The 25,715-nt window shown below is 49.7% G+C and overlaps 1 protein-coding gene across 39 annotated transcripts in view; it reads left to right on the top strand.

Annotated features, from left to right (window-relative positions):
- Nucleotides 1-3,712: 3,712 nt before the first annotated feature.
- KCNMA1 (potassium calcium-activated channel subfamily M alpha 1) overlaps nucleotides 3,713-25,715 on the top strand; it is a 713,000-nt gene continuing 690,997 nt past the window's right edge. For 8 of the 39 annotated variants that reach the window (XM_019745920.3, XM_019745919.3, XM_088792084.1 and 5 more), the window contains exon 1: nucleotides 3,721-4,918. In XM_019745920.3, the coding sequence (XP_019601479.1) occupies nucleotides 4,568-4,918 (351 nt within the window). In that variant the 5' untranslated portion in view covers nucleotides 3,721-4,567. Of the gene's footprint in view, nucleotides 4,919-25,715 lie in introns of all 39 variants that reach the window. The other 31 variants (XM_074339666.2, XM_074339643.2, XM_074339655.2 and 28 more) reach the window with 9 other exon arrangements.

Genomic DNA, 25,715 nt, shown 5'->3' with positions numbered 1-25,715 from the left:
ATAGCTACTGCCCTTTCTTATACCACAAAGAGATTATAAATACTAAAGAAAGTGAGGAAGGGAAGCATTCTATTAGCCATCTAGGAGAGAACACAATGTAAGGAGTGGTAGGTTACCAATGGTAGTTACAGCTTAGAAGATAGGATATCAAATCATGGTAACAATATGAACCCATTGGCCACCTTTATTACAACAGTTTATATGCTGGTGGGACTGGCAACTGGACAATTAATATTATTTTGGTTGCATATTTTTATAGCAGGGCTTTTCTCTTTGGAATTTTCGAATCCAATTTTTGTTTCAATAATCCCCCTTTTCAAATTCACAAAATGATGTCTTGTATCGGGAAGAGTCACCAGAGGGCGCTAGACCACTTACAGAGTCCGCCCGACTTTAGCAAAATCACACAGATTTAAGTCAGAATGAGAACTGAAGCCAGTAACTCCTGCGCTCTGCTGCAGCCATTACATTTCATCTCATGTAGGTGTGTCTGCAGGCTGGGAATTAAGGGCCATTGCACAAGGACTGAAAGCCTATACAATAGAAATTTTGGAACTGGTTCCAGACCGCAGATAAATGAAATCCGGACTACATTAATTATGATGTTGGGCTGACATTTAATTAAATAAGCTTCTTTGTTCTCCTGGGTTATTACTCTAGTCACTCTGCTTTTTTAGTTCATGTTGGTGCACTTTTATTTATGTCCTTTAGATCAATTGGGATAGTTCAGATTAGAATTCTTTGGGAACTTGAAACCTTGGTTTGCTTTGAAAGCTGCCACAGGAACATTTTCACATGATAAAGTGGCTGACCTCCTCTCTGAGACTCTCATAAATGTATTTAGAAATAAGTAAGTGGCCCGTATTGTTTTCAGAACAGAGGAGGTTGAAATTTCTCTTGTAGTTTAGGCTTTCAGTCCTTGAGCAGTAGCCTTTGAGTCCCAGCCTGCAGACATACCTACAAGAGGTGAAATGTGCCGGGGTTATTCATAGGTGTTTTTCCACACTCTTTGCATTTCCGAAGCCGCCTCGGGCAGTGGGAAGGCAATGCGTGGGCTTGCGTGTCAGGGTTCAGAGGGCCCACTCAGGCTGGAGTGGCTCTGCGATGCCCTGTCCACACCTGGCTGTCTGTGAGGCCCTAGTGTCACTGGCAGAATGCAGGAGTCACTGGCCTCTTGGGGGTGCAGGACAGCAAAGTGGGGACAGGGAGCAACAATCCTGCCCTCAGGGTGTGGTGCATACACACACAGGAGTACCAGCTTGTGGGGGAGATGATCTGGTCCAAGTTTGGCTGTTTTGGGGTCACAGTAACAAGATCTACATATTTTCTTTTTCATCTTTACAAGTAACCCTCTGAGGTGGGCAGGGCAGTTCCTGGTTTTATTCCACTTTACAAATGAGGAAACACAATGAAGGAAACACGAGGGTTCCTTTTAAGTTTGACGTTCCATCTTGTCTGGGTAGAAACTCTTCCTCAGTTGGTGAAAGAAACCAGTGCCAAGTGTCCTGAACCTGGCACAGACATTTGTGGATGAGAAGGAAGAAGCAGGAGAGAGCTGGGCAAAGGTCTGAGGAGGTTTATTTCTGGTGGATGATGGCACTGTCTCATTCAGCGCCTACCAGTGACAGCTCTTGGGGAGGTGGTGAGGGACTGGGGATTGCAGGAATGACTTTGACAGTGAAGGTCGCTGATGAATACCAACTAAACCTAGGTTTTAGATAACGGAGAAGTTGCTAAAATCTTCAATCAGCGCAGGCAGGGGTGATGAAGAGAGCAGATGATGCTTAGGAGCCTCCCAGCATGCTCTGAAAGGATGATGAGATGATGAAGGTGATGGTGGAAGAGAAACACAGCTGGGGGGTTTCGCATTTGGAATGATAGAAGTCACAGCAACCTGTGGCCTGCTGCTAGGAGCCCCAGACTGGCATTTCAGGGGAACCCAGGCTGTGGGGGAAGTCCAGGAAAGCCTGGTGGGGATTCGGTGGTTTGTAAAGCTCAATTTTGTGAGGGAGGGAATCCATTCTGGGGCTTTTATATGCCCCTGGGGAAACCATTCTTTGCTGCTCTTATGTTATGGATGTTTCGTTTTTAAATTTCATATCTTGGACTTGATTTAAGGAAAGTCTTTAAATTTCCTGACATATATGGAGGCCCAAAGGCAGCAAAGTACAGTCCTTTAGAAGACTAATCAAGGAACCTCAAAGCCATCGTCACTTCCTTTTGCATCCCCACAGCACTTCTACAGGTGACCCCCAGGCGACCTCTCCCCAACCCAGTGCGGGAAAGACCCAGGGCTTTTGCATGTGTAGGATGGATTGAACAGGGATGTGTTCCGAGTGGCTGCTGAACATGGAAGTCGAGGCTGGAGGTACCAAACGGGTGACAGACAATTTCAGTTTCTGGAAAATACTGTGTGTAGCTCAATCTTACATACTGCTTTTGAGTACCAAACACTGGAGAATTCTATCTCATTCCATTTCCCCCTTTGACCTTGGCTTTGACTCTTTCTAATGGATGTGTTTCCTGAGCCCAGTGAATGTATGCTGAATAGCAGGAGAAGCTTCACACATCCCCTTCAGCCTCTCTGCCCAGCTGGGCTTCCCTTGCCAGGTCCTGCCCTGCCTCCCAGGGCCTCCAAGGGCGAGGGGAGGGGCTGAGCGCTGGCTCAGGCAGAAACAGCATTGGCCTCTACAGTGAAGGATGCTAAGTTCGCCCTCATCACAGGAAGGGCTGAAAGGAACCTGAGAATTCCAATTAAGCCTAAATTAATGAGCTGGAAACTTTGGGGAAACCATTGTGGGCAATGAGGGGAGAATGTGATCATCTTCCTTTTAATGAGCACTGGAAAAGCTTGTGGTCCAGCTGGTAGCCCAAGGAAGAAGGGTGGTATCCAGAGGCAGCCAGTTTCTTAGAGCATCAGAAGGGGGATTACCCTGGTCATGAAAGGGTAGAGGCTGTTTAACACACCCGACTCCTTCATCTTTAAGAGGGAGAAAGGAAGACCCTAAGTGGGGAAAGGTGGACTTGAGTGGAGCCTGGAGCACCTCTTCTCGCAGCTGCCCTCCTCACATGATGGAGTCTGAAGCTAGATAAAAGAAAGTGACGTTAGGAAACTCTATTGCCTACTGGAGCCTGCACAGCCCCTGAGGCCACGTACCCCCCACCCCTCTCTGGCTACCCTCTTAGGCAGCCTCTGTCCCCTTCATTGGGAAAAGGCAGAAAGACCACCTGCTGCTGTCAAGGCCACAGACCACCCGCCAGCCTCTGGGATGGCCCTGCCTTCCAGCCACGCACCTGCAACTAGAGCACCTACGAAGGGGGAACGAAAGAACGAACTAGGGATCAGTAGGGGTCGAACTAGGGTGTGTATCTGAAGAAGGGTCCTCCTCACTCCCGAAGCCCGAGAATCTTGAGGCGTCCGGGCTGTGGAATCGAGTCCACAGCTGGTCACTCCTCCCCTCCACGCTAGGGTCTCCTTTGGGAAAATTGGCTTGCCATGGGGGCCCGGCCAACCTCTTCGGGTCCCCCAGGGCGCTCTGCGGGGGAGGGGTGCGGAGGGGGGAGCACACTGGAGAGAGGTGCGGGGTCCCGCGTCTGGGCTTGGGGTGCTCCACCTCGCGCACTGGGGGTCAGGAGTGCGTGCCGAGGGGTCAGCCTGCCCCGTGCAGCCTAAACGAGCCAGCGCTGTGAGCCTCCTTCCCTCCCGCTTCGGGCTGTAGAGTCCGCGTCCGTTCTAGTTGCTGCAGCTGCCGCTGCTGGCGGCCGCGGGGAGCGCGGGGCGCGCGCCGAAGAGGCTTGGGTGGCGAGTACGGGGACGAGGAGGAGACTGAGGAAGCGAAGAAGAACGAGCAGAGGCCGAGGAGGCTCAGCGGGGTGGCGATGCGCTCAGGGACCATGGACTAGCGGCGGCGGCGCCCGGCGACCGGACGCGGTGAACCTGCCGCGGCCCAGTGCGCACGGGGGTGGCGAGCGCAGCAGGGGGAGGAGGGTTGGCGCGGGGCTTCCGAGCGGAGGGGGCTGATTATGCATTATTAACGAGTTGCCGCCTAATAAGCTAAGAGCCGCTCGTTAGCGGCGCGGGCGGCGCGCGGGGAGGGGGTCCCGGGTCGGAGCACAGCGCACACGCGTGGCGCACGGCAGGCGGCGCGGCGGCCAGGGCACCCGGGCCCGCGCGCTGAGCCGGGGCGGGCCCGGGGGCGGTGCAGACCCCGGGCGCGGGCGGCCCACGGCGTCCCCTCGCTTTCTGCGCTAGGGGCCAGCGCAGCCCGGGGCGAGAGGGGCGCGGGCCAGGGAGGGGAGCTGCCCGCGCGCTCCATCCCCCTCCCCCCCGGGCGGGCGGGCCGGCGGCCTGGGGGAGGGCGGGCGGCGGCGGCTGGCTGTATATATCTCCGCGCACCCCGCCAGGTCGCGCACAGCGCCCCGAGCCCAGGCGCCTCCCCGCCCCCCTCCCCGCGCTCCGCGGCGGCGGCAGCAGTAGCAGCAATATGGCTGTTGATGGGTGTTCGGGGTGGCGCTGGCGGCGGGAGGAGCTCCCCCGAGCCCCTGCGCCGGCCGCGCGTTGCTAGCTATGGCAAATGGTGGCGGCGGCGGGAGCGGCGGCGGCGGCGGCGGAGGAGGCAGTCTTAGAATGAGTAGCAATATCCACGCGAACCATCTCAGCCTAGACGCGTCCTCCTCTTCCTCCTCTTCTTCATCCTCCTCCTCTTCCTCCTCGTCCTCGGTCCACGAGCCCAAGATGGATGCGCTCATCATCCCTGTGACCATGGAGGTGCCGTGCGACAGCCGTGGCCAGCGCATGTGGTGGGCTTTCCTGGCCTCCTCCATGGTGACTTTCTTCGGGGGCCTCTTCATCATCCTGCTCTGGCGGACGCTCAAGTACCTGTGGACCGTTTGCTGCCACTGCGGGGGCAAGACGAAGGTAAGGCGCGCCCCGGCTCCCGCCCCTTGCGCCAGCCCCGCTGCTCCTCGGCGTCCCCGGCAGCCCACCTCCTCGCTCCTCACGGCGCCGAGCCTCCCTCCATCCCTGCCTGCCGTCCCCTCGCCGCCTTCCCTTCCCTCCGCTGTCCCTGCGCCTTCGGATTGGGGCAGCGGGTGGCGCGCCGGGGGTGAGGAGCTGCCCCTAACCCGTGCGCCCGGGACGCGGATCTCCAATCCTGACCCCTTGTTTATTGTAGGGCTGTTTGCGGCTGCAGCCCGGGCCGGGGTCGGGGACGCGCGCCGTTCGGGTGCTGTGGTTTGGGGAAGGGAGAGCCAACCCCGCGGGCGCCGAGAAAGCCGGGGGCCGCTGGGTGCGTGTATCGCACGGCTCACCTGCCGCGGCCGGGCTTCTGGCGGTGGGCAAGGGCGAGCACATCAGCCTGCACTTTAGAAACCTGTTGGGGAGACGAGTTAGTGGAATCAGAAGGCAGGGAAAAATCCTTTGGGCAAGGAAGCAAACCTTTGGACTAGGGAATCCCGGGGGAGGAACATGGCCAGAGGAAGTGGGGAGGGTCTGGGGGTCAAAAGAAAGTTGGGGAGATGCACCCAGTTTTGGAGGCAACCATGGAGGCTGCCACTTTAGGAGTGTGGTGAGGTCGCACATCTGCTGTCACCTCCCTGTCCATCCTTTGAGAGATTCTCATGGAACATACTCCCCACCTCAAGTTCTGGTGCATCTGTATTCTCGCCCCCACGCCACCCCCTCAGGACCTTGGAAATGCCACCAGCAGCGTGGAGCTGGAGCGGAAGGTCCGCGGGAGAGCCGGCCCAGGCCGGGGTTTCACGCGGAGCCTCCTCTCTGACGCTTTTGAGGTGGCTGGACGTCGGGTTAGGCTATTCCTGGCGGCGCAGTGACGCCCACCAGCACTGAGGCTCACTATACGTTATGTGTGGTTGCTAGGCTGACTGCCTGGTCTATTGCCAGGTCCCTACAGATGTCCTCTTTTTTCCCCACTGGCTGAAGGTGAGGGGTGGGGGCAGTTTTTCATAGAAAACTGCAGAATGAAAAAAGAAAGAACTGGAAAAAAAAGAGTGACCCAAGCTGTCCTCTGTTTGAGTAATTCCCATCCTAGGGGACTTCCCAGTGCCAGTATTTTCAGAGGGAGTAGAGACCACGGGGAGTAGGAGAACAGTGCAAGGCAGACGCAGCTCTCTCAGAATGTTCACACCTTTTCTAGGAAAGTTAATCCAAGGACCCCTCAAACTTCTACAGGGCACAGCAACTTGTCGCAGCCTCCTCAGTTGCTTCAGGAAATAGTAGGGAAGCCAGGGGCTGTGGGTGACACACGAGGGTGAGCCAAAGTTCCCTCTCCTGATCATTAATTATACATCGTGTTGGGTGCTGGAGCTCAGCTGTGTTTTGTGGCAGCACATTTGTGTTTTGGAAAATACTGGTGTGTTGGAAATAAAGGGAGAAAAATACAAGCCATCACTCTCTTCCTCCTCCGGAAACCTCCAGCTGTTGCCCAGCCAGTTTGCTTTGGAGTTACCATCTCAGCCACAGAGGTTTCTCCTTACTTGTCAAGGTGGAAAACCTCACGCATTCCAGAGAAGCTGTCAGATTACGCAGAATCCTACCCATGAGACCCTGAGACCATGCCCCTTGCCTAGCCTACCTAATAAGCGCTTATTCGCAGAGTCTTCTTAGCCACACGTTTCCTCTCCTCCACCTCCCCCACAGTCTTCAGCCCTGGAGTTTATTTTCCTTTACTGAGATTCAGTGTCTGCCCGTAGGGGAAAGATAGATAGCTCATAGTTGTGCACGTCTAAAATGTTCTCTACACTGAGTGATTCTGGTGAACTTTTCAACAGCCTCCTTATCCGTAAGGAGCTGGGCGATAACTTTTTTTCAGTGAGTCGCAATATGTTTTGAAAGTGTTTTTGTGATTCTGGTGTTTTGAACAGTCTCTAAGTTTTCTCACTGTAGGGGCTTCATCGATGCCACTGCATTGCCTGTGATGAAATGCTAACTGTACTGTTCACATAAAGAATCTCTTTCCTAAATGATGACCAAGCATAACTTCTGTTAGTTTTCTCCAAAAAAATAGTTTTTGGCAATTATCGTTAGAAAAAACAATCCCTACATATTAGACTATATTTTGTAGTTCCAAGACCTGCTGAGTTGACATAACTGGAAGTTTCCACAAGGAATCAGCCTGGGGTGAGAGATGCTTGCAGTTGGCTGGGAATATGTGAGGGCTACGTGAATCAGGTCACTTTTGATACCGTTAGAGTTCATTTTAAACCATGCTTAGAATCTCTTAATACTTGCCCCTTGATCTGTTCAATTAAACCTAGTGTAGCCAACTCATTATACCCAGTAATAATAACTTAGGCCTTTTATAAGCTTTTCTTTCTACCCTGGAGATCTGTAGTTTTACTGCAGTCATGGTTTTTTTGCCCTTCATTCTTTTTGCTTTCTAAGTATTCGGTAGTTGTCGAGATGCTGTTCAGAAGAATGCATTTGGCTTGAGCTTGGAATAATTATTTCATGCTGGGTTTCCCAAGGAAACCTTGGTTGCTTTTCTGTAGAATTCTCCCAGCCCTCAGATGTGTTCAGCCTCACCTTCATTCCGTCCCAACATGGTAGGACCAGGAGCTGGGGTCCAGTGAAAGACTAGTCGTTTCAGCCTCAGAAATTCCATGGGAGATAAGTTTCAGCAGGGAGCTGTGGTATCATTCTGTCTCTGGGACCACACCGTCCTTTTTGATCAAAGGGACCCGGGGCTGTGGGCGTGCACCATTCATCTCGTCATTAATACCTTTGGTCTTTGAATCCCAAATGGGGAGTGACCCTACTATTTTGAAAAGAATAGTTTTGTTTTTGTTTTTATTGGAAATAAGAAAACGAATCACATTTTCCTGCTGTTAGGGAACTTGGGCACAATTACCCCTGGACTATACTCTTTGCTGAACATTTTCACTAGATTGTGTTTTCTCTGTTGAGTTTCATCATAGCTCTCTCTTTACTAGGCCACGATGTTTTGAGGTCCGATCCAGTAGTGAACAGGGAGCTGCTCTGGCCGCCTGACTAAGACCATGACCTTGAAGAAGTCAGTTAACCTCTCCGTCTCTCTTTTTCTTGTGTTTAAAATGTGGCGATTGAATTGTGTGTGTTCTAATGTCCCTTCCTGCTCTCTGATTCAGTGTCAGAAAAAGGAAGGAGTTCACAAACTATGGGTAAAGTGTCTAGCTCAGAACACATCTTGCCATTCTCCAGCAATTCTTTTAGGAATTCAGCCTCGGAGCGCTTATGTGTTTTTATTCCCATCTCCTGCTCCTCTTTTAGCATACAGTCTCCTTTTTTCTCTCAATTAGTCTGGGGAAACTGAGGCTGACTTCCTATCGAGCCGTGGTTTGCTGAGGGCCTGCAGGTGGCTAGGCATGGACTTCCTTCTGCTCTCAGTTTGAGCTGTCCTCCCTGTAGAAGTTTGGACTTGATGGGGGCTGGTCTGCATGTAATGAATTATTGAGGTATTGTCTCCATGGCTGTGTCTGAGAAAACAACACATTGCCTCTGTCAGGCTTGTGACTAATATAAATATCAGATCCCATTACGGCTTGGTAATTACCCAGGGTCTGGCTTGACGCATCCAATCAGGGCTGGGGCTTTAATGCCTCAGAATTCTTGACGCCAGATTGGCCCTGGTGTTTCATCTCGTCCTGGGGATCAGCTGCATGAGATGACCTTCAGATACTCTGATAAGATCACTTAGGGAGGCCTTGGAGAAGGCCTCAGGTCCCGGTCCAGCTGACCTTCACTTGTCCAGAGAGCTTTGGCTTCTCATGCTTGGCTGTCTTTATGGAAATGCACACTTGAGTAGAGACTCCGCAGTCAGACCCAAGTGCAAATCGTGGATCTCACACTTATTAGCCGGGCATCTTTGTCTGGCAACCACGTCAAGCCTTAATTTCTTCATCTGTAAAAAGAGTATAATGCCGCTTATTACAAGGAGTGGCCATAATGGGTATATAGCATCCAGCAAATGCCTGGCATTTAGCAGGCCTCCTGTAAAGGCAGCTACTGTAGCTCCACAAAGTGGTGAGTTTATTTTCTCTTTGATTCCTTGAACTTTTGGCCCCTGTAGGGCACAAACTACAACAAATAGAACTTTTGAGCCAAAAGAAACCTCTAGACCCTGAAGTCTATTGTCAGCCAGTTAGAGTCAGACTGAGATCTGGGCTCATGGCTGTCGGCTGTTGCAAGGCTAGAAAACTGGGGAGGGACAAACAAGGAAGGCTCCGTGGATGAGGGCCTGGCAGGCTGGTGGGGAAGTCCCTGGACCAACACGGACACTGTGGGGTTCCAGGAGTGGTGCCCTATCAGAAGTGAAAAGTTTGATGGGTGGCTGTGCCTGTTCAACGTCCCTTGAGAAGGGACAGATTCCATCCCTGTTATCTCCAGTCTGGAGAGCACAGACCTGTTTCTCCAGTAAAGTAACAGTTTCTTCCCCAGGGTGCTCTCTGCCCCGACTAGCTTTACCTTGACAGCCCCCGAGCAGTGTTTCCCAACGTGTGTTCTGTGGAACGCTTGCCCTTAAAGTTACCTTGTGATAAAAGTGGAGCGGCCTGCACATGTGAGGGCCCCTTGGAGAGTCCCATCACAGGCTTGGGGAAGGCCCAAGGTGGAGAAGGCGGTTAAACTGCTCCTGACTCTGTTCACTGAGGGCAGCCTTGCCTAGATGTGAAACCTGCTGTGCAGGACCCAAGAGTCAGCCTGTGACCTTGGGCAAGGACTCCACTGCTTTGTGCCTCAGTTCCCTCATCTGTAGATTGGGGATTGTAATAGCCAAAGCCCTGTGGAACAGGTATTCTCAACAACACCACTGTATAGCATTTCCTAGGAGGACACAGTGACCACAAGCTGTGGGTTGGCCCTGCTTTCAGTAGCCCAGGGGCCTTGTCCAAACATGTATCAGGAAGAAGGCAAGCGCTGCCCTAGCATGTGGCCTGGGGGAGGAGGGATTCCAAAGCCAAAGCCCAGTGGGCTCGCTCTTTGCCTCATCACTGCTTTCCTGGATGGGGACATTCATCGGGTGCCTGGTGGCAGGGAGGAAATGCTTGCTTTGATGCTCCCTCCTTGTCCCACCCTCCTCCCCTCACCCCACCCACTAGGGCGAGAAAAGCCAGGTGCTGAAGCAGTCAGCTTGGCATTGGATTGCAGTGACAGGACCCCCTTCCCACAGTGGGCAGCAGTGGTGTCCCAGCTCACAGCAGCAGTGGACGTGCTAACCTGTGAATCACCACAGCCGACACCACCTTCCTGGGACTCCAGAGCTGCGGAGCCCCTAGAAGCCTGCCTCTGTGGTTCTGGTGAAAAGGGCTGTGTTTGTGTTTTCGATGCCACAGCTCTTGGGGCCCTGCTGAGAACACTGATCTTCGGGGAGTCATGCCTGGGGGTCAGACGAGGTCAAGCCTCCTGCAGGACCTCTGAAATTCCACAGCCTTTCTGTGCACAGCACGGAGCAGACCGAGAGTGTCTCCTTTTTTGAAATGCTTCTTGAGTGGGTGGAATCCTGGCCCTGGGCACACTGAGAAGGAAACTGGCGGCCACACCCTCAGGGGCAGATGTGTCCCAGCATTCTGGATAGAAGGCTCAAGGAATGTTCAATTGGGGCATCAGATCTCTGCCTCCAAGGGTGGGAGAAAGCATCCAGTCTGCCTACCCCAGGGCTTCTCACAGCCTAAAATGCACGTGAATTACCTGGGGAACTATTAAAATGTAGGTTCGGATTCAGAAAGTCCAGGGTGGGGCCTGAGATTCTGCATTTCTGACAAGACACGGGCAATGCCCTTTGTGCAGCACTCAGCATGAGTAGCAAGGATCTGGTCCATTCCTCAGCCTCCAGCCAGTCCGGCCCTGAAGACAGGCCTATTTTTAAATCTGGAAATTCCCCACTTCTCAGCAGTGGGAAGGGAAGAGAAGAGAAAGGGTCACTGTGCCAGGACAGCCAAGTTGGGAAAACTCTGCCGAGGCCTCTCTGAGTTGCTGCGGTTCAGTCTGGGTGCTTATTGCTCAAGCTGATTGGTCGGGTGTCTGCTTCTGAGGAGCCCACAAGCGCCGTTGGTTTGGGGTTGGACCAGAGCTGCGTTCTACAGATGGACAGGGTGTGGTCTGTGTGTCGCCCATCAACGTGTGGGCTTTCCCTCATGCCAGTTGGTCACGCTGCAAGGGCTGAGGCTTTCCGAAGTCCAGGATGGCAACTTGGCCAAACCACCATCTTGCAAAATTAAAGGCTCGTGGTGTAGCCAAGGCTGCGCTGTGTGACGCTCCAGGAAGCCAGTGGCTGGCCGCTCCCTCGGGCGTGTTTGAAGTCAACGAGCAGCAATCTGCCAACCTGATTTCCCACAAGGACCTGGGTGGGCCTTCCCAACAGAGGGTTTAACTTGGAAGCACAGGGCTCAAGACCTGATCACCGAGTAGGGAGAGACATGTGGCCCTGTGCAGTCCAACCCTCCAGCGGCACTTCTGAAGAATTCTAGCAGATTGAAAGGAGCAAGGTTTTTCTCAGCTCATACTGCTGGGGACTTTTTCTCTGACATGTGCTTTTTGTGTTGTTCCATCATCAAAGGGGAGGAATAAACTGGAATAAACTTGACCCATGAGCATTATCAGCCGCCCGAATGAAGAAGGGCTTAGTATAATGCCCAGCACACAGTAGGTCCTCAATTCTTATGGTTATTATGATTGTATTTCCTTTTATGACATAGTAAGTGCATTCCATGTTCCGAGCTAGGTTCTAGGGGAAAAAGAGGACCTAATTCTGACTTTTATTTGACAGGGTGGGATGGAAAAAAAACGTTATCTTTTCACGGGGTATGCACCTGTCTGGTCTCTGAGTTGCCTGCAGACCCCTTGACGATAGGAAGTGAGTCATATCAATCCAAGCACGCATTTATTGGGAGGGTCCTTTCCATCGTGGTTAGCTGGGGACAGGGTACGAATGTAGCTCATGCTGCTTTAATTTGTTAGAAGCTATGGCGAAACTCGGGGTGAATAGGATGGGTTCATTTGGTAACAAAATGATGTTTGAGTCACTCCTGGCTTTTAATTATTCATGCCACCAGTCTCTCTTGACCAGTGCTTAACAAGGGTTTAGTTCATGACGAGCAGTTGTTTGTGAGGTGCATGAGTCAGGCAGTGGATGGAAGGGCAGCTTCAAAAGAATGGCTGCTTGAAGGTGGAATTTGCTTTGGTTTCAGCATTATTTGGTAATTGTCTTTGGGACATTATGTCTAATTGCCAATTTGGAAATGTAATTGGCGCTCCAGGTCCAGAATGGGTATACTTAACATCATCAAGCCAATCTCGGAATTATGTCCCTATAAGATCTCATTACCTGTATGACTAATGCTTCTTTACATGGCCCAAAGTGAAATTATTCAAAACATCTCATTTACTTTGTATTCTTTATGCCATTTCATCGGCTCCCCTACCAGGCTTTCTCAGGGACCCAGCTCCGTTTGACTGGGTATTTCAAAGATAATTAGCAAAAAAGCCTGTGTCCCTTCCTTCTCTCCTTCCTTCTGCTCTTCATCCTTTTCTTTATTTCCCTTCTTCCCTAGTGATTCCTGCCAAGTCCAGGAGCAGAGGGACTGAAGTTTGCAGGTTAGTGGATAAGTAGGGGCTTGATCTTGCAAGTCTGGCAGCACAAGGAATTACATTCACAGTGGTGGAAGGGGGCTTTGGGCCCTGGGTCCTACTTGCTCCCCAGTGCCAGGACTGGGGGCCCGCAGCCCCATCGCCAGAGGGGCTAGAGGCGTCTGTGACCTCCCCAGACCACCACTCCATTGGGTAGTCCCTCCCTCCCGCCCCCCAGCCCCCCAGAATGAATGGAAAGATCTTTCTCCTTGCACTAGCCCCTCTGCTTTGGTCTATTTCCTGGATGCATGGAACAAGTCTTGGTGGAGGACAGATTTCAAATTCTAAATCCAGCCCAGGAAGGCCCAGAGCGGGGAGGTGTTTAGGTATCAGCAATGCTGTTGAGACATAGAACACCCTTAACTCGTGTTGCTCCTTTGTAGGACGTTTTCTTTTTCTCTCTCACCACCCCCAGGGTCCTCCTGAGGCAGTGAGATGCGCCTTCGCTCCACTCTTTAAAGTTTGGAGCATGGCCCATTCTGGCTTTTGCTTCTCGTAGTTTGCCCTCTGAGACCTGTCTGGTCTTGTCAGAAGCTGTGGGTGGAGGTTTTGGCTGACCCTGGGCCATCTTTATTACTGGCACGTGCCCTGTGTTTCTGGAGTTTATCTTCCTTCAGTTTAGCGCTGGGCTTGGCCCAGAGCAGATGTCATTTTGGGGCCATGCCAAGAATCCAGATGTGGAGTGTGGCTCCTTTGTGAAGAAGCCCGAGTTGGGCTGTGCTTTCTATGTGTTGGCTCTTCCCACAGGAGAGAGACAATGACCTTGAGCCTCTCTTGTGTCATTTACATGTAGACGCTGCCTTTAGAATTGAAGAGTCTTCTTCCTCAACTACTCATCTCACCTCTTCTCCTCTTGGAATTCTAGATACTACTTCTGCCATTCCCCTCTGTTTTGCTGAACAGAAAGAAAGCAGAAAAGAAAGGAGGACATACAAGAGGAGAAGGCGAGGGATGGCAGGGTTAGGGGGAGATGTCCACACAAAGAAAAGTATAAATTCTCTTCTGGAAGCCAGAGTTGGGTAAATACGTAATTGGATGGGTTTTGTTTTTAATCCCTTCGACTTTGTCTTTACAAGAATGTCTTTTTAGTTTTTCAGTTACAGTTGACATTCAGTATTATATTAGTTTCAGGTGGACAGCATAGTCCTTCACCTTTGTCTTAATGAAAAATCATGACAAGTGACCTCACCCCCAAGGCGTGAAGCTTTTTGTATAAAGACCAATGAAAAGAGTGATTTCACTTTTGGAAGATTTTAGCTTTTCTAATGAGACGGTCCATCGAATTCATTGCTCGCATGTGGCCTGTGTGGCCCAGGCTGTAGGATTCCAGTGCTTCCTGGGGATCTTTGTGTGCTTGTTATACAAGAGCAGAATTTCCCTCCTCTTTGCGAGAAGTTGCAGCGTGAACTTGTGACTTTGGAAAGTGGACCCTTTGTGGCTCTGGAAGGGGAAAAAGTGAACGTCCAACGATGGTTGAATGGAGAAGTCAGAGATAAGGGCTCTAAGTCTTGGAGGAAATATTTGGGAGAGGAGAGGTGCTGGGCATTTTCATGACCAAAGTTAGCTTTATACATTGTTTTTCTTCTTTGGGCAGCTGGGAGAACTTTCCTCACAGTGCTTACTGCCCATGAATTACGGCCATTTCTCTGGTGGATTGTGGCAGCCACGCCGATCAGGTGGGAAGATTCTTGAAGAGTAGGGGTGGTGTCTCTAGCTGAACCCCCAAGAGCAGTCACTGGTTTGCCTCAGTCTTAAAAAAGAAATCCTTTTCTTAAGTTCATGTGCAACCCCATTTTCCCCGTAAGATTTCTTTTTCAACTTGTGTTTTATACTTTTGTCCTTTATCCCAAGTGTACAGTATGTTCATTGTTGAAAATGTAGGTGGTGTAGAGAGGCATTAAAGAAAAATAAAAGGACACCTCACACCCACTATGAAGGCTACTATATCAAACCCAGAAAATATCAAGTGTTGGCGAGGATGTGGAGATTTGGACACATTGTACCCCGTTGGTGGAGAATGTAAAATGATGCAGCCACGATGGAAAACATGGTAGTTCCTTGAAAAAAATTAAAAATAGAATTATCATAGGACCCAGCAGTTCCATTCTGGGCACATACCCAAAAGAAGATACTTGTACACCTACATTCATAGCAGCGTTACTCATAATAGTCAGAAGGCGGAAGCAACCCAGGTGTCCATTGATGGATGTGCTCTGTGCATGTAGTGGAATATTGTTCAGGTTGATGAAGGAGGTATTGATACAGGCTACAACACGGATGGACCTTGAAAACATTATGCTAAGTGAAATAAGCCAGACAGGAAAGGGCAAATACAGTATGATTCTACTTACATACGGTATCTAGAGTAGTCACGTTTATAGAGACAGAAAGTCGAATGCTGATTACCAGGGGCTGGGGGAATGGGCGTTGTTGTTTACTGGGTATAGAATACCAGTTTTGCAAAATGAAAAAGTTCTACATAGCAGTGTGAATATACTTAACACCACTGAACTGTGTGTACACTTAAAATAGTTTAAGGCGGCGAATTTTATATGTCTATGTTACCACAATTAAAAATCGGAAAAAAAAAAAAAGGAAAAAAAATCCTCCAAACCCCATCTCCTAGAGATGACCACCATTATTGTTGGGCACGTTTTCTTCCCAGACTCATTTTTCGCCATGGTGCTCACGTTTGTCGGTGGGCGGCTGGTATTGTTCCTCCAAGGACTGGTAAATGGCAGTCGCATGAGAAGTGCCCAGGTTGGCCTTGTTTGATTTCGATGGTACCCACATTGAAAGCAGAAAAACAGACAGAACAACCCTCTTCCTGCCTGTAGACTCTGGTTTAATGGTGTGTATTCTTCGAGTGAAGTAAAAGGACTACTGGGTTTTTTATTTTGACAGTGGGAGCAGGGTGGTGTCTCAGGCAGGCCGTTGTCTCTGGGCCCCAGTTTTCTCATATGCAATCTGCTCTCTTATTCAGTGATTTCAATATACAGCCATTTCTTAAATCGGACTTCAAAGCCAGCATTTTTCCCTGATAAAGATCCCAAGAGTAAATTATTCAAGGCAGTGGGCCCAGAGAGCAGTTCTGGTTGTGCTATACATCACCAAGTGTGAAATTTGACCGACATGTCCACAAAACTTGAATATGGACTTTGATGAGGTAGCATATTTAAGAATTACAGTCCAGGAACACCCTCCCCCCCACCCCCCGTGGAAATACCGTCAAACTTGTCATTAAAAAAAAGTTTCAGAAATAGGTTTTTGTGACTCTGCTATTACTTCTAGGGAGATAGCTACACCACTATTGAGGTTTTGATTTTAATTTCTGATGTGGAGGAAAGGTTGAAAAATGCCTTCGATTATAGACTATGGAGAGGGTGCCACGACAGGCTGGCTTTGTTGCGGCTGGACATAAAAAGAAACATGTGATTAAAGAAGAGGTCATGCCCATCAACTTACTTTGATGCTTTTCCTTAACCCGCCCCAGCAGCAACCCCAGATCCAGAATGTTCATCTCAGCCCTATTATGCGGAGCATTCCAGCTGCCAAAAGCAGGGCTAAGATGACTGCAGCTGGTGTGGCCACGGAGAGAGTCTGGGAGAGAGTCTGAAGGGATGATCCCACTTACACAGTAACTTCTGAAATAGCCCCGCCCCCTCCCCACGCCCAATACATCAGAACTTACTGAGTAGTTTCTTAGGTTACATAACCTCAATTAGACTATGATGCCGGGGCCTTGTGTTACATTTTAACTTGTCACAGATACATTCACACTTCCCAGATCCGCGGAGTTCCAGGTTGCTTTGGGGTGTTATTGAGTGACTTGGTGATTGTGTTGGACTTGAGGAAGCTCAGATACAAATACTTCCTTAAGTTTTTCTACCTTGTAGTTTAACTCTTCTTAAGGGATCAGACATCTTACAAGTATTTCTTACAAAATGAACTAATGATTTAGACAGTCGTTAATGCGTCTGCAGTACCGAATACTTGGTTTATGGCTGTGAACCAGATATGACAGAGATTTTTAAAACTCTGGGAACCTTTTCCTTTTCCAGCGACAGGCAGTGCAAGCATGATATTTTTAATTGGCCCCCTCTTTAAATCAGAAGCTGAAATGTTATCATGCACATCTCTCCTGAGTTGCATGGAAACTAATAAAATCACGAAGGTTTCTATTTGTACTCTGTGAACACAGACTGAAATGAAACTGAAACAGCTATCTCCAGGGATGAAGCTATTTAAATGCTAGGTAGGGATTTGAAAGGCTTTTAGTGGTGAAAAGAGAAACTGGCAAGTGAGACCTTCCTGTTCTTTCCTCCCTGCCTCACCCATGCTTGTTCGCTATGCTCCTCTGTACTTCCTGAACTCAGAAAACTAATTTAAAACAAAGGCCTCTCATCTCTAATGCCCTGTCACCTGCTTTAGAAAGCAGCAGTTGATTCTCTCTAAGCCATTTTCTCTTCTTCCTCAGACATTGCATTGGTCTCCACGCTTTCTGGTGTTTTGTTTTGGGAAGTCTTTCTAAGTGAACTGGAGTAACTGGCTTCTTTGAAAGAAAACAAACTTTTAGAGTGGTTGCTATGCATCAAGCATTGTTTTAAGCACCTTCTGCCTTTTATATTTAATCTTAAGGAGGAAACCCTTTTATAATCCTCATTTTACAGATTAGAAGACTGAAAATTGAGAATAAAGTTCGTTTTTGTTTGGATAATAAACTTGGAGTACTTCCTATGTGTCTGGTGCTTTCTGAGTTTTTTTATATGAACTATCTTATTTAATGCTCACAACCAGCAGTGAAGCTGGTGGTGTTATCATCCTCACTTTACGGATTAGGAAACTGAGGCATGGAGAGGTTGAATAACTTGTCCCGGGCCACGCACTAGTGAGAGGCAGAACCAGGTTTGAATCCAGGCAGGCGGACAGTGGTAACCCCTCCACTGTACCCCACGTGTGTAACCTCTACACTGGACACCTACAGTCTGACCTGCTGTCGTGGGAGGTTGGCTCTGCTCAGCTCATCCCCGCCACAGAGTGAGAGGAACTGTGGGGACATAGGGCTGAAAAGAGGAGTCGGCGTGTCAAGACTCACGCACCATCCCCGAGGAGATGTGACATCCTTGGGACAAGGTCACAGAATTCTCTCCTATCAGGGTAGAAACAAAGCTTAAAGTTATCTAGTCCTTTTAGTCTTTGTAAGTCTTGGTTTTCTTCCTGGAAAATGGTAACATCACCTTTTCTTTACCTGACAGGCAGGCGTGCTGTGTGCAGCTGTGCAGGTTGCTCATTGCACAACTCGAGGGCTTGCTGTGAGAGTCACAGCAGGTAATACATAACTGTATTTTATGACCTATGGCTGACATACACCTTATGCCTGTGCTGGGGAGCTGGGGGGTGTGTGGAGGCATAGAACAAATATTGGGGCATTTTCCTGAGTATCGGTCTTCTTTGAAGTTTTGGGCAAAAACACTGTGTTCAATATTAACACATACATGGGAGGTAGTACCGTAGGAGTAGGATGTAGAATTCAAGCATATTTTTAAAAACTTGAGAGAATGTGTGTGTGTGTGTGTGTGTGTGTGTGTGTGTGTGTGTGCATACACACACGCACATGCAAAAGAACCTGGGGGAGTCGGAAAGTTTGCCGCCCACCAGCTAAGCCTTATCATTAAACTGTGATCCTAAGTGTCCTGATGTAGAATGATGCCTTATTATTCCCGTATGCTGTTTGCTCATATCTCAAACTCTGAAACTGTTACTAAAAGAATGGGAATTCTATGAAAAGCAAATAAATATATCTCAATCCCCAGCACTGTTCTAAATAAAGTGCATTTTGGATGTTGTCGGGGCAGAGAATTTAATGTGCACACTCGGAAGAAGGTAGTGGTAACTCATTCAGTGGTTATGAATTCTCCCCTCGCCTTAGAAAGATCGATTCCTTCCCCTCTCCACGTCCACGGCCTGGAAATACATTATTGTATCACAATATGGATTTCTTTTTAGACCATTGGGCATCGTGACCTTGTGCCTGCCAAACCCCATGCACGGAATATTTAGGAGCAGGAGATGAATTGGTCAGTCCATGAATCTTGATTAGCATGGCTGGCCTCTTCCGGGGCTGCAGGCTTGCATGAGATGCCGTTTCCTCCATGGCCAGTAGCCACACTGCATGATACCAGGGGCACCGTTCACATTGCAGTTGTGAGTGATGCCCCTGGAGTTGTGCGTGCACAGCCCACGTGTCCATGCGCGTGGCTCTTCTAGGTGTCTGGCTGGGTTGGTATAATACACTCACATGAGAAATTAAAAACGCAGTGCAAGGCCCTTAATTCTTAACAGCCAAGCAAGTAAGAGAAACAGTAAGACCTTGAGATTCAGAAAAAGTAGAAAACACTGAGAATCGGTCAGCAAGGGGGTGGTCAGAGAGAGCCCACTGGGGACGTGGGGGTGCAAAGGTGGACCCAGCATGCCCATCCCTAGGCCCAGCCCCCAGGATAGGCTGTTTCCATGACTTCTGACCACTGTGGCTTCTGACATGATGTAGGAGGCCTCCCGCCCCCCCCCACCCTTGTTCATAGCACAAGCCTTGGAGAAGGGAAATACTCTGGTGCCAACCCGTGTGTGGCCCTAAAGTCCGTGGATGAGGAATTACAGGACCCCCGAGGATTTGGAAAAGGCCTCTCCATTGCCAGCTGTGCTTTTTTTAGCTCCCTCCCACGCCTCTGCTGTCCCCAGGTGTTTGTCGGCAGGGCGTACTGCGCCTATACGGAAAATGGCAGTCAGAGCCCAGGCCACAGCAGTCTCACTACCCGGCCTGGCAGCCAGGCTGGGTCTCTGAGGCTGGCAGGCTGCTGCGAGGGTGGTTGCATAAGTGGCCTTTCTGCTGGTCATAGTGCCTGCTGGTTCTGGGGGAGGAGGTCGAGCCAGAGAAAACAGGCCGATGCCCCTCCCTGGGCCCTGGACAGGCTCTTGGGTCTGATGAGCTGCTGCCTGGTGGCCAGGTCTGAGCGACGTGCCTGCACTGGGAAATGTGGAGATGGGTCAGCCTGCTCCATGGGGGGTCCAGTGTGGTACAAGGCTGGGTGTACCTCAGCGATGGCCCGCTCCTTCCCTTCCAACTCTCTACCTTGCAATCTCTCTTTCAAGGCCCAGCTCACCTGCTGGGAGGGTCACCTTTTCCATCCACCTGAGTCAGGTCTTGCTCTGTCCTCCGATACTCCCCACTGTGTTTGTCCTCTTCATCCCACGTGAGCATCGTCCGTCTGATGGTCCTTGTGGACAGGGCTCGCAGTTTTCCTTCTTTGCTCTCCTTTGCCTTCTCCAGGTGGCCCTGGAAACTGGGTAGTGACGGGATCAATAACAGTGTGGCTGCTGGTATTGAAAGACGGCTCTCAGTGAATCACGACTCCTGGCATTCATGCTCTTCGGTAGTCCCCCCTTTGTATCGGGGCTGGCTCTGTGACTTGCTCATAACCAGTAGAATGTAGTGGGGAAGATTCTGTGATTTCCAAGACTAGGTTCCAAGAACCCTTGCAGCTTCCCTCTTGGTCTCTTGGAGCACTGGCTTTTGAGAAGCCAGCCACCATATGTAAGGGGCTGATCACCCTGAGACACCCAGGCCACATAGAGGATGAGATGCCACATGGCAGGGGTCGAGGTGGTGGGGGGAGAGATTGCTCCACACAGTCATTCAGGGACCTTGGCTCCTTACACCTGTGGACCTGCCATCTTCTAGGTGGGTCTGAAGGTCTCTGCTGAATGGCCTGCCTCCAGCTGACACCTGGGGAAGGAGAAGTAAGGATCAGGAGGTGTAGTTTTGTGGGAGCAGTCCTGAAAGTCACTCTCATTACTTCTGCCCACACAGTCTATTGAGCAGAACTCAGTCGTATGGTACTTTAATTGCAAGGGATCCTGGGACATGTAGTAATGTACCCAGGAGGAGTAGGAAATGGATTGCCACGCTGGGGGAAAACTAGGGTGAGGGCTTCTGCAATCCATAGTTGGCTCTACTATAACTAGTGATTACCATGACCCCATAATCACACTGGGTGTTTACTGGGTCACACATGACGTTAAGCACTCTACATTCTGTATCTCAATCCTCTCGAAAGGTATTATTACCATTATCTTCGTTTTCTAGATGAGGCGAAACTGAGGACTGAGGCTTGCAGGGGTTTTGGCACTTGCCCAAGGGGCATCAGTTAGTAAGAGGCCGGGTTGCATGGGAACCCAGGGTTTTCTGGCTCCAGTGCTGACATGTAGCTACTTCCTGTGCTGCTCTGGGGTTCCTGCAGTTCTCTTCATTCTTGTCCTGCCTTCCGCTTCTAACCACTCTTCTTAAACACCCTCAGCAACAAAGGGGCCAAGGGGCTTAACTGCCTCTTCGCTCCACATTCCACAAAGAACTAAGGCGTCTTGGCTGTCGCCAGATGGCGTTGCCCTTTGTTCTCCATGGTAGAAATACACGGTGGTGAATTGACGGTGGGTGCCTGCACTCCTCTGGATGTGAAAGCATTGGCTGCCCTCAGCGCGCTCCTGCTTTTAATCTTACCTTGGATAGTTCTTCACCTGGGACATCAAGGAGTTATGTGAGTGACTTCCAGGACTCCTCCCACAAATGGATGGTTGCCCTGTCTTCTTCCCTGTGGTAAGGTGCTTCACCCTAGGAAATGTCACGTTAGCCCCTTCCACCCAGTTCAGATATCATGTTTTAGCAGAGCGAGTTCAAGAGTTCACTGCTGAGATGACAGGGGATTCAACGTGAGTAATGACATGAGTAATGCGGCTGCTTTTCTAAAACCCAATGGACCAGAACGTACATGTCCAGTTGAGCATCACCTCTCATTCTAGTTAGTTCCGTGTATCAAGCGCATGCCCTCTGCACTGGACTACTTAGGCTCAGGTCAAAGGTCTGCTACTTGCTGACTTTTAGACCTTCGGCAAGTTGCTTGACCTCTCCGTGCCTTCTTTTACTTATCTGGAGACTGGGACTCATTGTGACCACTGCATGGAGTTGTTGGGAGGATAATATGTGTTATTGCTTAGAGTGGCACCTGATACATGACGATTGTTATACAATGCTTGTTATCACTGTTATTTCACTTTGGTCACCTTTGGGAGACTGACTCTTTTCCTAACATGGACCACCGCCTCGTAGGTGGTCAGTCTGTCTTCTGTAACTCTTCACTCTAGTCCACCAGCTTCCACAGGGATGGTTGGCATGTCCCCCTGCTGGAATGGAGCGTCCCTGAAGCCTGGAACGGGATGCTGTCCATCTTTGTATCCATAGTGCTTGGGGCATTTGAGGTCCTCTGAAAAAGTTGCCTGGAATACTGTCCCCATTTTGAGGGCTCCAAGAGGATGGGACCTTTTTATGTTTGTTTTTGTTTCCTTTGTTTCCTTAGCAACCTCCAGTGGTGTCCAGCATCACAAAGTGCTTTTTGAAGAAATGCAGACGGAAAGAATGAATGATTTCATGCTTACTTGGAGAGTGAGGGCCTTTCCCTGGGAACAGGCTTGTGATATAGCATCGGTGCATTCTCTTGAATGTTGCTGAGCTGACATCTCTCAACTTTGGAAAGTTAGATTTTACGAAACTGTCTGAGGTAGTTTGCAGGCAAGTGTAATGAATAAGAGAGGAAGCCAACGTGGGTAAGGTATTTCTGGTTCCCCAAATTTATGATTATGTATTGAATCTGAAGGTTCCGGGTGGTGTATAAATTACCTCTGTAGGCGATTTCCAAAGAAAGTTCCAGAAATGTGTTGAGTTTTGGTAGCATTGGAGCAATGTGTAATTCCCCCTCCCTCTCTCCACTGCAGGGGCACAGCACTCATTTTGAATGTTGGCTTTGGTCTGTTAAATTAAGGCTTGTGAACTTTATAGCCTAGCATGGAGTTAGGCAGAGGTGGTCTTGAATCCCAGCTCCTTGTGGCACTAGCTCTGGCTTTGGACAATTTCCTTCACCTCGCCAAGCTCACTTTCTTGATCAGTAAAATGTGGATACTAAAAATACCTGCCCTGTAGGGTTTTTGTGTAGGTTAAATGAGATGAGCTCTATAAGGATGGGAGCACTCAATAGATGGCTCCTAAGGGGGTGGGGGTGGGAGATGAGGGTAAGGGGGATCAAATGTATGGTGATGGAAGGAGAACTGACTCTGGGTGGTGAACACACAAAGGGATTTATAGATGATGTAATACAGAATTGTACACCTAAAATCTATGTAATTTTACTAACAATTGTCACCCCAATTAAATTAAAAAAAATAAAAATAAAAAATAAAGAACTGAAAAAAAGGAGAAAATATTGGCGCTAATGTACCATTCAATGTGATTTGTATTAATGTTTTCTTTATGCAATATTAAGAGTTAAAAAAAAAAAAAGATGGCTCCTGTTAGGATGAGGTGGGCTGTTATTTTAGACCCCTCTCCTTCCGGTAGCCATGGTGAGGATGCCACTGAGATGAAGAGGAGGCCCCTTGAGGGCGTGTGGTAGCCAGCGGCCAGTGCTGAGTCCCAAGGCAAGTCAACAGTGAGGTAGTGACTGTTTCTTGGGAGGTTACATATGCAGGCAGACTGTAGGGTAAAAGAAAAGTGGTATCGGAAATACTCCCTCTCCGGTACTCCCCACATGACCCCCGCCCCTGCTTCCTATAGGAAGGAGGATGAAGGCGGGAAATGGAGGAGAGGGTAAGGGAAGAATTTGGAGTACCAGTGACTTTACTTTAAAAGGGTTAATTCTGGGCCTGGGGGCTCAGTTTGCCCACCTATGAAAGGAGGATTGGATGAAGCGATTCCTAGGGTTTCTTAGGGCTCCAACAATCCCATGTTTTTGTAAGAACTTTTATTATTCTCCTAAATGTTCTTCCCAGAACTACCCACCTTCCACAACCTCAGCCAGATGGTCACAATAGCATAGGAGACAAAAGGGATGAAAGTGAAGGAGGGCCTGGAAAGTGCTTCTCCCAGAAGGCTGAGGGTCAGTGAAAAGGCTTTGGAGTCTGGTGGGCACATATGTCTTCTACTGTGGCCGGCCCTCCTGTCCTGTGAATGCCCGCAGGAGCCTGCTGAATGGACCAGAGGACTTTGGGGCTTTGAGGGCCAAGCCGCAGCCTCTGCGCTTTGGTGGGCTTGCTGATTTCTTATTTGACACTTTCCCCCCTTTAGGAATAAGTACAACACTGGTACACGGAGGCAGGCCAGGCTTACATAACATTCAGTGTTTATCCTCAGACTTTTTCCTCTACTGAGGATTATGTGTTCCGAGGCACCAAAAACATCTTCTGTATGCTGAACTCCTCCAGGAAGACTTCCGGGTCGTCTTTTCCCCCACCTCCCACTGCCTTTTAGCTCAGGTTCATTCTGCTGCAGTCACTCAGCTAAGCAAATATTTTGCTCCTTGGCAACTTGTCGCTCCCTGTGCCAAGCTGTGAAGTGGATCCCTGGGGCATCAGGCACGGTGGTACTTCTTGGGGGAGACTGCAGTTGAGTTGGGGCTGTGTGAGGGACAGACATGGGTGCTTCCTTCTCTGCTTGTATGGTGAGGTGGGAGGGGCGTGGGACTTGGGGCACAAGGACCTGGATTCGGGTCTTGCTTTCCCCACTGATGGGCTGTGTGGCCTTGGGCAAGTTGTCTGCCCTCCCCAAGCCTCAGCCTCCTTTGCTTATGGGATACAGACCACAAAGTCCCACCTAGCACATGAGACATACTCAGTAGACGGAGGCCACTATTTTTATTACGGATCCAGGTAGAGCAGTGCTATTTAGCAGAAGTAGATGTATTCAAGCCCACCGTGGAGCTCACCTTACACAAAGCACTGTGTCAGGTGGGGGTGGAGACAAGCCAGAGAATCCCACGGTGCTTCACTTGCTTTACTTGCCCAGCTCTCTGGCTAGATTGTAAGCTCCTAACTTTGTCTCCTTCAGGATCGGCACACTCTGGGCTGTGGGCATCCTTTGCCCAGAGCCAAGCAAGTGGCATGACACAAGGTGGGCACTTGTTAGACACTGGGCAAATGAATGGACAAATGGGCATTCAACACACTCTTGCTGATGAATTAACTAACAGTCCACACTGGTTACATGTATATTTTCGGCACTGAATCTCTTTCTTGTCTGTGGCTGAGGTTGAGCCTTCCAGGCTGCCTTCACCAAGTCCTCGGCTCGGAGCAGACGAAACACCCATCCAGGCCTGGGCAGGCTGTGGGTGCCCAGAGGTGTAGATGCCCAAGGGTGGGCCTGCATAGGGAGCCCCTCCCACTGCATTTGCCAGTGGCTTGGCATGGGGATCCTGAAAACTTGGTAGCCCAGCTTCCCCAGAAGAAAGGGTATTTTGTCTGTTCTATGTGTAAGTGTTAGACAGCAGCTTCCCACCACTTCATCTGTATCTGAGAAAATGACAGACTTGTTCTTTTCTTCCCCACCCCATCTCCTTCTTTCATTCCCGTTGAGAAGGGGCCATTGTAAGGCCAGCCTCCAGCCACCGTGAAAGGAGCCAAGTTCCTCATTGCTCTGTGCTGAACTGAATTGCTGCGAGTTCGACAGAGGAGGCAGGTTTAGCTCAAATGCAAACATCCTGTCAAAGATCAGAGCGATTATGGCTTTTGCTGCACGTGGGGCATAACAGCATGGGGGGGAACCACGGAATCTGCCTACTCCTAATTGACCCCCCTCCCCCGTGCACATTTGTGTTGCCATGTGAGTCCGCTTGCAGCCTGAACCACCTCCTCTGAGGAAGATCCTTTGACAGCCAAACTCAGCCCAAGTGCCTCCATGAGCTTCTTGCTTTTCGTGTTATCCCCATTGGGTCTGATTTTAGACAAATGCATTGTTTTGGGGCTAGATGACTTTGAATTCTTTAACAGGGCACAGAGTGTACTGGACAGAGGCACAGAGCACCCAGGGGTGGGGCTGGTCAGTTCCAGTTAATCAGGATTTGTCAGGCTCCTGGGGACGCATTTTTTTTTTTGTCTTTCTTAGTATTTATTTTAAAAATTTCACATATACAAAAAAATCAGAGCATAATATAATGACAGCCCATAGATAAAGATCAGCCAAATTCTACAAGTTTTTGCCAGACTGGCTTCATCTATAATT

Source organism: Rhinolophus sinicus, chromosome 15 (genome assembly GCF_057876585.1).
Source record: "Rhinolophus sinicus isolate RSI-liver-muscle chromosome 15, RSI-T2T, whole genome shotgun sequence".
Classification (NCBI taxonomy): domain Eukaryota; kingdom Metazoa; phylum Chordata; class Mammalia; order Chiroptera; family Rhinolophidae; genus Rhinolophus; species Rhinolophus sinicus.
The sequence above is the reverse complement of the archived record's forward strand: the minus strand, read 5'-3'. Positions and strand labels throughout refer to the sequence as shown.